The sequence below is a fragment of the Falco punctatus genome, assembly GCF_963210335.1.
Source record: "Falco punctatus genome assembly, chromosome: 6".
Taxonomy (NCBI): Eukaryota; Metazoa; Chordata; class Aves; order Falconiformes; family Falconidae; genus Falco; species Falco punctatus.
The window spans coordinates 20,944,228-20,957,193 of record NC_137585.1 but is presented as its reverse complement, the minus strand read 5'-3'; the positions used below and the strand labels follow the sequence as shown (position 1 = coordinate 20,957,193).

The 12,966-nt window shown below is 36.6% G+C and overlaps 1 protein-coding gene across 1 annotated transcript in view; it reads left to right on the top strand.

Moving 5' to 3' along the window:
• PIK3C2G (phosphatidylinositol-4-phosphate 3-kinase catalytic subunit type 2 gamma) overlaps positions 1-12,966 on the top strand; it is a 288,176-nt gene that overhangs the window by 201,399 nt on the left and 73,811 nt on the right. The window contains exons 20-24 of the mRNA XM_080391788.1: positions 2,832-3,012; positions 4,362-4,469; positions 6,667-6,759; positions 8,915-9,044; positions 11,159-11,295. Of these exons, the coding sequence (XP_080247914.1) occupies positions 2,832-3,012; positions 4,362-4,469; positions 6,667-6,759; positions 8,915-9,044; positions 11,159-11,295 (649 nt within the window). The remainder of the gene's footprint in view (positions 1-2,831; positions 3,013-4,361; positions 4,470-6,666; positions 6,760-8,914; positions 9,045-11,158; positions 11,296-12,966) is intronic.

Genomic DNA, 12,966 nt, shown 5'->3' with positions numbered 1-12,966 from the left:
TACTAGTGAGATCTTGATGACTGCCTCAACTTTCCCTATGGACTGAGCTCAAGAAGCACACGTGGGAAATTCAGACTCTATACATCCTCTGTCCTCATGTACACCTTATGCATAAGCTATCTGAATCTGGCCCATAATCCTTTCTCAGGTCAAAAAGAAATCTTTATATTGTGTGAGTATATAAGCTTATTTTCTGTGAACATTCAGCCATAAGAATAATCAAAAAGTGGATCCTTTGCATTCATCTGCCTTATGCAGGGAGTATATCTGTCTAAAATAGGAAAACATTTTGGTTTTGCTGTTTTGCTTCCTGCATGTGAAATCCTAAGTCTTTCATTTTAGGGAAATGAAAAGTTGATCTAATGTTCTGTATATCTGGGAGGATTAAAGTGACATCTCAAATGTGAAATATAGCCTTTCTGGGTTCCCTAAATACGTATTGTCAAAAATGCAGTAGGTGATGCAGTATGATTTAGATGCTCAGGAGCTGATTCCAATGCAAGCCTAAGTCCAGACGGAAGATTCTGCACCAACGTAACCTGGCCAATTCAAAGTAGATATCACAGTGTCTTTTCACTTGCACTTGTGTTTGCAGGGCAGAAGTGAACAAGTTTGTTCTGCCTGTGCTCCAAGAGAAATACAGGCTGTTTAGCTGGACTGAGACTGAACTGGACTGTGCTTTGGTAGACTAAAATTCCTGCCCATGTGACAGTTTGGACTGTGCCAGTAATGCTTTTGTTTAACAAATAATCATCAAGCCTGTTCCTGACCTGCTGTTAAAGTGGACAGAGCACGTTTTCCTTTTAAATCACCTTGTTTGCCTACAACCAAGCTAAAAGGCCGCTGCAAAGTGTGATTCAGTACCCCCTAAAGATGGGCTATTTGAGACAGCATAGGGTGTCTGAGGCACCTGCCCGGCAGTGACACCCATGACAGCTTGCGTCTAGTGGACCCATGCCCTTCCAAGGCAGCAGCTGGAGGCCAAACAAGATTGTCATAGATATCTAAAATGGCATGAAGTATCTACGTTTAAGAAAATTAATACCATCCTGTGGAATCTTGGACTTATTCTGCTTGAAATCTGGAAGAATTAGTTTACCCACTGCCATATATGGATGTACTGTCAGCCTTCTTCAGTTTGTGGAGGGTTCAGAATCAAAATACAGCTGCCTCTCTGTGCTGGGGTTTGCCTTCCAACAGACATCACAATGACAATTTGTACTTCTTTCCAATGCAAAAAGTAATTATTTGTTTTTACTAGTCTACAGAAAGAAATGTCATTCCAATCTCCTCCAGAGAGTGCTGATGATAAACTTCTCATATCTCTTTCCTTTCATGTCTAGGCATTTCTGATAGAAACACCACACATTCTTTTAAGATTTTCAGTACTTATAAACCCTTAGATGTTCAGAGGTTTGTGTAACTGGAAAGGTTTTTCATAAACCAGTTGGTGATATCATTCTGCATTGAATTAAATAGAAAAGAGGACCAATTAGATAGGAAAAATAGGATCATCACTTTATAAAAGATGACAAGAATCCCTCATCACTGAAAGATGCATGGGCTACAGTAACAATATTATAATGTCTTGTATATGATTTGAAGGAGCTGAAGTGTCTATAGAAATTATGGGGTTTTACCATTAAATATCAGTGCTTGATATATATCTTGTTCTTGCTATTGGTTTTGGTTTTGTTTGGTTTTTTTGGGTTTTTTTTTGTGGTGTATTCATTTGTGAGGTGCCTTGATAGTCAACAGCTTCTCTGATTTCTGTCCTGTGAAAACTAGCTTTATTTGTTAGGTTTGAGTAACCTCATTAAGTAAGGGAAACTGCATTAAGATTCAGACATTTATAAGGAATCTAAGGTTTCGGATGTTCTCAATGATGAAGTTGTGGGGAAGAAAGTTCAGACAAGAGCAAAGAGCAGTTCCTCAGTCCTTTAGGCAGAAGGAAATCCCAGATAATGGGCAGGTGTTAGCAGCAGTATAAAGCTGGTGCTTCCATCTACACTTGTAGAAATAAATCAATTTTGTACAAAACCTTTGACCCACACAAGGAAAAAATGCCCCAGTGATCAATTCAATTACCTGAAAAACAAATCCTAAACTCCACAGCTTTCCTGGCCCAATGAATATGTAATTAGAGAAGACTGCGTGGTGAACACAGAAAAAAATCAGCCCACTATGTTTTTGGTTTTGTTTCTGACTTTTATGTTAGAATAAAGCTTTTACAAACTTCAGTAGAACTAAGAACTGAGTTTTCACTCTAGACCAACACTTAGCAGTAAAGAAAGGAATAAAGTGGGCTTTATAGCAGTATAGCCAATTTCAGAAATTTCTCCTCAACTTACAACAGTGAAAGTTTCTAGAACTGGTGATATGTCTGAGAGTAAAATGGTCTTTAAATGTACCTCTTAGCTGAAAGATGTGCTTGGTTGTGTAAGTGTGCTCGCCAGAGGGAAAAAAAAAAAACCAAACACAAAACAAATAGATTTAGGGATATATATACTTAAGACTGGAATCCAAATCATACAACTTATTTTCACTTTGTAAACCTTTCTTGCAGAAATAAGAAGAAATACAGGTACTGCACTACATAAGACAATAAGAAATAGCAGATTCCTATTGATTCAACACACTTAGAATCTCATTAGTTATCAAATGGGACTTGAGTACTGCCAACAAATAAATGACATTATTTTTTTATTCTCTGCTGCCCAAAGTCACCAAATACAGATTAGTCTGGAGTCCATTTATTGTTCCTGCTACAGGTGATATAAAATAAAAATCAGGTTTAGATACACAGATGTTTTTCTCCCTCCTTCATTCAGGTTGTTGAAGAATGCACAGAATGAAGTTCATTTCAAAAGTTGGTATCAGAAACTACTGGCTGCTCTCCAATTCTGTGCTGGAAAAACCCTGAACACTGAGTTTTCTAAGGAGGGGAAACTTGTCAGAATTCTGGAAGACATTGCCAAAAAAGTGAAAGCTGCCAGTGACCCAGAAAAAAAGGTTTGTTAAAAAATACCTCTCCTTCCATCTAAGCTTCTCCAGGTAATGTTATTTTTTCCTAAGGTGACACCTTTCTCCTGTAATGCCCTTTATATAAATAAACCCGAGATTTGACTAAAATTTGTAGAATTTTGTGCTGCTCTGAAAACAAGTAGAACATACGTGTTTAATGGAACAACTCTCATCACTATTACTCTTGAGGTCAGCAGATCTTTTAAGCCATTTAAACTCCTTCGTCAATGGTTTTTCAACCAGACTTGGATGTGGACAGAAATAATGACAACAAAGACTGTCAACATTTTGCTGAAAGGAATGCTGTCATTCAGAGCCTAATCCAAAATATTTGATTCCTGTACAGCTGCAGTGTTTCCTAAAAACTTTGCTAAGAGTAGTCCTTGATAGGGTGAACATCCTCATTTCTTAGCAAAGCCAACCAGAGCGGACTGTACTTATATAGCACTCAGCAGTTAATGCTGTATGCCTATCTGCAGATGCATTCCTGGCAGTAGAAGGCTTGCAATCTTCTTCTCCAGCAGGTGCAGCTTTTATGTTGTGTAGGTGCATTTCCAATTAAAAACTGTTAATTTTCCAAGACAGCTGTTGTTAGTTACCTGATGTGTAAAACTGCTTCTTGCTGAGATCTTAGCAAGACAGACTAGAAAGCCAAATAAAAATATACCTGCCACTGCTGGTTATCATGAAAGTTATTGTGAATTCTTTTCGCCTCGTTAAGGATGCAAAGATTTTCAATGGATTTTTCAAAAAACTCTGTGTTGCTGCTGAGAGCAGCAAAGCAAACATGGAAGTAAAAAGATAGAAATATTTGCCAAGAGAAGAATCCATGTGAAGAAAAAGAAACAGTAGTGATACATTATATATCACTGATGCATAATTCAGAATTTAGAGATTAATCTCAAGGCTGCAGTTACTGTCATACTGAGAAACTCCCAAATCTTGCAGTTAACACACCAACAGTTAGGCAAGGGAGATCACAGTGCAAAGGCAACAAGCAATAACTTGTGAAGTTGTCTAGCAAGGCAAAAAAAACATGAGATGCCGCAGAGCAAGTGCATGGCTAATCAGCCCCTAATGAAGGGTATTGAATGTGAGCCTACATGGCAGCATGAACTGGTAGTGCATCTAGACACAAAAAGCATGAATGTGGAGTAAAATCACAGTTCTTATTTTTAATAGCTGCACCTCACTGTGACCTCATTAGCTGTTACAAGGTTACATGGATGCTACCAGCTCCAGAAATTGTACTGCTTGTTTAAAATATAGAAAGACAGTCAACTGCTTCAAAGCTGATGTTGTTATGTTATGTTGCCATAATGATTCACATATTGCAGGAGGTGTTAAAGGTGGAACTCAACAAACTTCAACAGTTTTTCCAGGAGGTGAAGGTTTGTCGGCTTCCTCTGAATCCCGCACTTGTTGTTCAAGGCATAGAGACAGATGTAAGTCCAGCTCATGCAAAGGATTACATTTTTTATTTGTTTGTTTGTTTGTCTGTTTTAGTATAAAAGGGAAGAGGCAGTGAATGGCTGCATTGACTGGGAAATAATCTTACTGGTATTAAGCATGAAACATCTGGTAAATGGACATCTAGCCTAATCCCCTTTAAACGGGGAATCTTTGAGGCAGAAGTGAAGGGCACTGGTGGGGTGGGTGTTGCATGGATGTCCCACCTTGCACAGCAGTGGTGACACAGATGTCAAACTGAGCAGCCTGCTCTCAGGTGGCACTTTTGTTTTCTCATTTAAGACTCTCTTCTGCCACACATGGGAGCAGCTAGAAGCCTACAGCTAGCTTGCTTTTTGCTGAGGTGAGACTAGGCACATGACTGAGAGTTGCTAAAATATTAAATATTCATAGCAACTTACCTGTGTCTATGAACCCTATTAAAAATTACTTAAGAATGAAGGAAACAACAGTGCTCTTTAGTGTTACTTGACTTTACTTTGACCACAGTACTAAGACTTAGTAATTCATTGTTTAGTAATGTTTTCATAAAAATGTTATGCCAGGAATAAGCTCTTCCATCTCTGGAGAAGGACAAGGTACCCAGCAGCAAGAGAAAACAAACCTGAACACCCCTATATATTATCAGTTATAGCTGCCTAATTACAGCTATTTGTGCTCTATTTTTGTTCTCTGGCTCATTATCCACAGTGGACCTGATTCTAAGAGGTGCTGATCCCTTCAATTGCCTTTGACCTGTGATTCTCCAAGTAATTGCTATTCAGCCTTGATCTCTCTGAGAACAGAGGTCTTCCAGCACCCTGCAGGCTTGGGCCAATTGTGCATGATATAAGTCAGAAGAATTTGAAGCCTGCTGCTTCTCATTGCTTTCAGGCTTTTTGGAAATAATGGCTAATGGAAAGGTACCTCACCATACAATTGTGCTATTTATACTGTGCCAGCTTGGCTGGACAGATACAAAATGTTTAAATATAAGTGTCTGAAGAGAACTTCTTTTTTTTTATTTCTCTTAAAACATTATAGACCATTATCTTGCTATAAATATATGTAGCTTCTTGATTGAACTGTATGTTAGTATAATTATGCAAATTAGAATTTTAAAGTGCTTATTATTACCTAAATTTATTTCATCTTGGTATCATCTGTTGATTTTACTAGTAGCAAGCACTGCTTCCAGCTCTGTCAGTAATGCATTATCTCACAGTAACCTTTCAAGCAGTTCCTGAGATATTTCATTTGGCAAAATTCCATAGGAGGTCAGGATTTCATCATCAATAATAGCTATTGCATTCACAGAGGTATGATGTGGGTAAGACAATATTTGCATGCTTGTACCATGCTTTGAGATGTTTAGATGAAAAGCAAGAGACAGCTGTGTCTAGTGGTGGTTTTGTTCAAATTAGCCTCCATCGCACTCCAGCCAGTAAGGACAGCAGTAGCTCCTGTGGGACACTCATTATTTCCTGAAACTAGGCCATTAATTTACCGTTGTCTTTGGTAGGTTTTTTGGTGGGTTATCCCCCCCTCCCCCCCCTTTTTTTTTGTTTTAATGATGATTATAATACCACTCAAACAGGATTTGCAGCACTTGGCTCATTAGTGCTTTTTGAAGCTCTTTGAGGTCTTCAGGTGGAAGGAGCTGTAGGGCATGAGAAATCAGATTTTATGTTTAATTAAGATATATTCCACATAAAATAGATTATGATTTTCAGAATTTCCTGTATCCTTAGCCAGAGTGAGGACAATAAAGAAATTAGCAGGTTCTTTGCTTCTGTAAAGATTGTATAATTGGGCAAATATTTTTTTTCTACAGAAAATAATAGGACCAAAGGCTTTTCAGTGCTTTACAGAGTCTCATTAGATCAGTCTTATGTACTTTGTCTACTCAGTTCCAGCCAAAGTTTATTATTAATAGGCCTGGGTAGAAATGAAAAACAATTAGTATGGAAAATATTATCTGTTCATATAATCTGGTTATTGAGTGAAACAAATTGTCCAGGAAAAAGAATTTCTCATTTTCCTGACCCAATTAAACAATCAATAATATCAAGAATTATTTTTTTTTATCAGTACTACTGAGCAGCATTTAACTTTAGCAGAGGTATTTTATTAGCCTGATGTTTTGTATATGTGACACTGTTGTTCTTCTCTCTCATTTTTTTTTCCCTGAAGTCATGTTCATATTTTACGTCCAATGCTTTTCCATTAAAAATCTCCTTCATCAATGCAAATGCTCCAAGTGGAAACATCAATGTAATTTTTAAGGTATGTTCTTCCTCTAATCCTCGATTCCTTTTGTATGGAAAACATTGATTTGAAATTCACCTGATGTATGTTTTAAAACTTTAGCTTGAGAATGTTTGATTTGGCTCTGCTGTTCACTTTTCTCAATTATTTTTGACACTAGAGCTTTTAATGGGATATGTTGAGGCAATGCATTGAAGTACCAACTTTTTGATCAGTAAAGAATCAAATGACTTGTTTCAATTTATTTATTTTCTTAGTGAAGACAACCAGGCTAAAATATGAAGTTTATATTTGAAACCTAGTTTATTTACCACATTGAAGTCAGAGGGCAAGTCTCAGGCAAAAGATAGTTCAGAATGACTGAATCCATTAGACTTGTCCATATGTCTCTAACAAAGCAAAATACCGGAGTGTTAGAGGCTGCATTTGCTACACAGAACTTATCCAGCTCCTATCGCCCGGTGTGGTGGAATGGGCTGAGGAAGAGAGAGCTGAAGCAGACAGCAGAGAAGTGCTGTCTCTCTGGAGCTGGAGGAACTGACTGCAAAAATAAACTCTGGTTTATTTTCCAGTTGACACCTAGAAAAACTTCAGAGTTCAGAACAGTGTTGTGTCTATCCACAAAAGAAAATATATACAATTTAAAGTTACTTCTCTTTCAAAAAAGCAAAAGTCTTCCGTAATAGTGGATACTGTTTTTAGACAGCACTGAAGTTCATAAAATAGCTGATGGATACAAAAAACAGAAAGACATTATTCCTAGATCTTTTACAGTATTGTTTTCCAAAACAGAACTCTAAAAAAAAATGATTAAAAGGGTAAAAAATTTCTAGATTGTCTTGAAATTAGTTAATTAAAATGAAATTTAGAGCAGCTGTGATTCTGAGAAAGAGATGTATGCTTTCCAGGCATGTTATGGGGAGGCTAGAAACGTTAAGCTTTTCTGAACACTTAGATACCTGGTTCTTACGCTATTTCATCTGAAAGTCAATATTAAATAGACAGGTTCTTGCTTACCTGAACAACTTGACAAAATACCTGCTCATGGGGCATATAAACATTTGTGCTGGTTCTACCTAGACAGCATTTCCCCTGCCCTGTAACGTTCAACAACCAACTGTCTAGTTGTTGTAGAAGTATTATAGCTGTCATCACCTTCTCCTGTCAGCAGACGGTTCTGTTAAGATATCTTTTACTTGTACTATAGTTTCACTGTTTATTCATGATGGATAATACATGCATAAAACCATAAGCACTGATATCGTACTAAATTGTCTACCTACTGTCTATGTGAGAGAAGGAGGGAATGTAAGTAAAGTAAGATCTTTCACAGATTTAGGTAGTAAGAAGAATTAATTGGAATCAAGATTACCTTTAAATGAAAGAAAAATAGATTTGGTTTGGTCCTGTTTTGTTTTAAAACACGAGTTTATGTCTCCTCAAGTACTCATTTCATGGCAGTAAATGGCTATAGATTGAAATACTTATATAAAAAGAACATAATAAAAGAATAAAGCACTTAAAAATACCAGTAGAAGTCACATGTATTTTAGATGTGGTGGGGAGAGGGAGAAAGAAAAGCAGGGCTTTTGTTTCCACGGGCCATTTACTTAGGCATGGTTGAAAATAATCTCTTTATTACTTCTTGTGGCTACAATTAAAGCCCCATTTCACTAAGATTATTGTTTGACCGACTCCATGGGGAGAGCAGTCAACATTGCATCACTGTTTGAAACTGAATGTGAATAATGTCATGGATAAGATATAAATTAACGACAGAATCCACCTTCAGCCTGCTGAAAATACCAAGTTGTGAAGCTTAACATTAAACAAACACTGTTATTTATGAAAAGGGATGTGTCATTATATAAACTTAAAAATGTAGCTGAACTCTAATAATTACATAGGAATAGCAAGCAGAAAGGCTACAGTTAATCAAGGAACATTTGTTACCCTCTCAGTGGCTGCCAAAACTGTTTCTGCCTATGGGTGCCATCTAATCTGTCTTCTTCTGACATGGGAAGATAAGCAGCAACTTTGAAGCAAAACAAGAGGGATTTACTGTAAAAATGAATATAGATATTTTGGTGGGGAAAGAAGTCCAAGTGAAATAGGAAGCTATTTCTGTCTGGTATTGAAGGAGAAACCTGGATTTCTTGTGCAATTTTCACAGATAGGTGATGATTTACGTCAAGATATGCTGGTTCTGCAAATCATTCGAGTGATGGACAGCATTTGGCTCCAAGAGGGACTGGATATGCAGATGATCATTTATAAGTGTTTATCTACAGGAAAAGGCCAAGGTCAGTTTTAGATTATAAAAGTTACCTGTATTACATTATTCATATTTCATGTAAACAGCACTATGCAAAAATCCTCCCTTTAACTTTTAGTTTCATGGGTGTCTTATCAATCATCCCCCTTACAGAAAAAAGAAAGGCTCAGGTTTTCAGTTACTCAAGCCCTTAATTGCATACTTGTCTACTCTTGAATTTTCATTTTATTTATTCATTCTGCTTCTTCAGAAGAACTACAACCAAACTCATTGAATTTTGTAGTAATTTAGGTTAGACTTCTCCAAAAGTCTCAATACCATCAGCTTGTACCATATTCTTAAAAGTAACTTCACACATCAGAAGGAGGACTTTGGAGAAAGTTAGCCAGAACTAGTAGTTTTAATCCAGTGGGATCCTGCCTAGATGCTTGAGTGAACCTAGATACATGTAGCTACAGAAAGTACCTGTAGACAAGTGATGACAGCTTCACAGGGTTGATTTTGAAATATTATTCATGCAATTTATGCTGCTTAGGGCAGGCCTGACTCATCTGAAAGCTTTATTTCTTTCTTTTATGGTTGTTATAGCAGAGCTGTAACAGGGTTACCAATTGCTTGCTGAAGAAATTTACTGACAGCAATAAGCTTACTATTTTTCACTGACTCTCCAAATCTTTTACTGAAAATAATCTTTGCACAAATAGAAGACTGATGTATGCAGATTACCTGCTGTACAAAATCTACTAAAATAAAAAGAATTTTAAAAATCATTGCTTTCTGAGCCACAAAGAGAAAATTGGAGCGGATGAATGATCTGAAGGAACTAGGGGAATGTATAGATGAGTTCATGCACATGGCAGATGGTTAAGGTGACCTAAAAAAGACTCCTCCCTTCTTTGTGCAGATGGGAGTCAAAGCTTGAAGGCTTCTTCTTCAAAGGCAAATAATACAAGAATATTGTTTCTGAACATAATATTATAGTCTCTCTTATACGCTAACAATTGTATTTTTGCCAAGAAAGATACATGGACTGTCTGCAAATAATATTCTCTTCCTGACAGTCTCTTCCTTTTAGCACTATAGCAGCAGAAAACCTTTTCGTGTCTGAGATTTTCCACACAACATCTTTCCTTATGTGCTACAAAAGTGTTACTATAATTGATTTACAATTAATGATTAAGGATAAAAGGACCAAGTGACGTGCCTGTGGCCATACAGAATGTGTGCTTAAGTAGACTTGTATACCCAGGTCTTCCAAGTCCTAGGCTAATGACTTGTTCCATGGGCCACCTTTTCCACACAAGCGAGATAGGAGATGATAATTTCATAGTCATGGGGACATGGAAATCACTTTTCACAGAAATGTGAAAAGCAGGAAAAGAACTGATAGGATGCCACTTTCCAGGCATGGTATAGCAGAGGAGCCTGTCACCAAGTAAAATTGTTCGAGGCAGTACTTCCTCTAACGCAGAGTTGTGGGATGACGTGCTGTGGGAGCACACATGGAGGAAGAGACAGAAGGCTGGCAAGCCAGGTCTCAGTTCCAAAAAAGGAATTAAGTGCATGCAGTAGAGATAGAGGATTCAAGTGAAGCATTGCAAAATGCTTGGCTTCTCTCTGCGCTTCAAAGTCCCAGTTTATGTCATATTGGATCAGACTAATTTCTGCAGTATCTAGTATCCTTTCTCCCAGCTGTGATCAGCATCACATACTGCAGAAAAAAATTGTGTAGCATTCTAGACAGGAAACATATAAATACCTTTATATATTTCATAGTAAATATCTGATCCTATTTTTTATAGATTTTTGTTGGTTTTGTACATATTCTACTCACTTTTAAATCTCATTAAACTGTTGGCCTTGTTGGTACCTTGAGGCAGATACATCCACAATATTGTTATTGGTGTGTTTATCATTTGCAGAACTGCCACTTTTTACTAAGTGCCCTTTGGGTTTTGTTTCCAAAGAGAAAGAGAAAAACAATCATAATCTATATTTTCTATTGTGTTCATTATTTTACCAACTTTTAAGCATGTATTTTTTCTGCATGGAGTGATCCAACAACAGGCAATATGCATTGACAGTCTTCATACCTTTTTAAAGATTAAGGTTTTTCATGTGAACTCTTTTCTGTTTGATTAGGATTGGTACAGATGGTGCCAGATGCTACCACACTGGCGAAGATCCACAGGGAGTCTGGACTGATAGGACCATTTAAAGAAAACACAATTAAAAAATGGTTCCGTCATCACCATCCTCTGGAATCAAGTTACCAAGAGGTAACATCATAAAGAAGCTTATTATACATTTCATATTTTACTATTGGGAAAAAAGAAACCAAACAGCAGTAGACAGCAAAAACAAATGACTCAGACACAAGACAAACAAGTCATATGCATAGAACCCAGGGAATTATCTTAAATGCCACTCTCTTTCTGAGGAGATATTGCTTTTGACCAGGTTTTTTGATAATACATTTTCTATAAAAATGTGTCATAGAGATATTCTGAAATTTACTAGTAAAGTGAAGAGAAGGTGAAATAGAAATTAAGTATTGAACTTCAAAGAATATTATTTTTTAGGTCAGCTCTCTAAATACTTTTATATGAACCATGCAAAGTTTCAGTGGATTTCCTGGATTTGGAAATTACTATGTCAGTAACCCACAGTTTTAGAAAGCTGTTTTATCAAAACTACCTAGTCATATGATACAGAAGATCATGCTTTTCGTATCACATCATGTAATGCATCTGATTTTATGAAACTAGATATGATAATGAGCAAAAAAATAATTGGAATTTCTATTTATGGAAGAAGAGGTTTCTCAAGGAACTTTTCCTGTTAATTCTTTGTTGGCTGAGAATGTTCTGAAGCCCATGAAAAACATTTTAATGTGTTTGTTGCTGGGACCATTTTTAGAACCCTACTCTGTGCCCACATTAGATTAGTAGCCAAAATCAAATTGAAACGGGAGGTTGGAGTGTTTACCACTCTGAAAATGAACTCCTTTTAAAGTTTATTAATATATGTATAGCATAAATATGTTTCATAAGCTTAAATAACTCTGAAATTATTCCACAGGCATTTATTCATCCACATTTTCAGTAAGATCATTTGAATTCCTAATATATCATCTTGATTCAGTTAAAAAGGAACGATCTCTGTATAATTTTTTTTTTTACAAGTTTGTATGTTTACAGTGCTATGGTAGAAGTGCAGCCAACTTTCAATGGAGAAGTGAGATACTATTAGCTACTGATTGAAAACCAGATTTCTTGCTGCTGCTGCAGTTTGTAAAAATTACCACTAAAATGGAATATTTTAAACCAAATTTCTACCCATTTTCTTTCAAATTTTTAAACATCTAAAATGCAGTCAGATGTGATTGCATAGGACATACATAAAATTACTACTATGCCTTCACTTTGCACTTGCTGGTGAACAAACCTTTCTCTTTTCCTACTCAATAATTTTTACTTGTACAATACTGTATCTAAGGTGCTTAAAAAAGTAATGCAGAATAAGTTTTAATATCCTCATTTTATGGCTGGGTGCACAAAATCAGAGAAAGCTTAGGTGTTTTATCCAAGGTCATCAGAGTGAGTAATTAGTACAGTTAGACATAAAATTCAGTCAACTCTTGTGCCTGGCCTAAGCATTCCACAGTGCTGTCATCTGTATAAGCCATTGCAGGTGGCACCTTGCATGTACAGAGAAATCCTGAGTGCCTAAATAGTGATTTACCTTGGCTAATGCAAGTTTTGTCCAAACCCACAAAGTTCACAAATCAGGATTGTTTGGTTTTCTATATAAACTAATTACATTGTGATTTAGATTTACAGGATGTTAAGACTTCTGAATAAGAACTGCATTTTCAGTTCTTAAACTGTAGTAGGTAAGATTTTTAAAAGACAAAAGCTATTCCATCTACTCTGGGGTAGAAGGGTGAT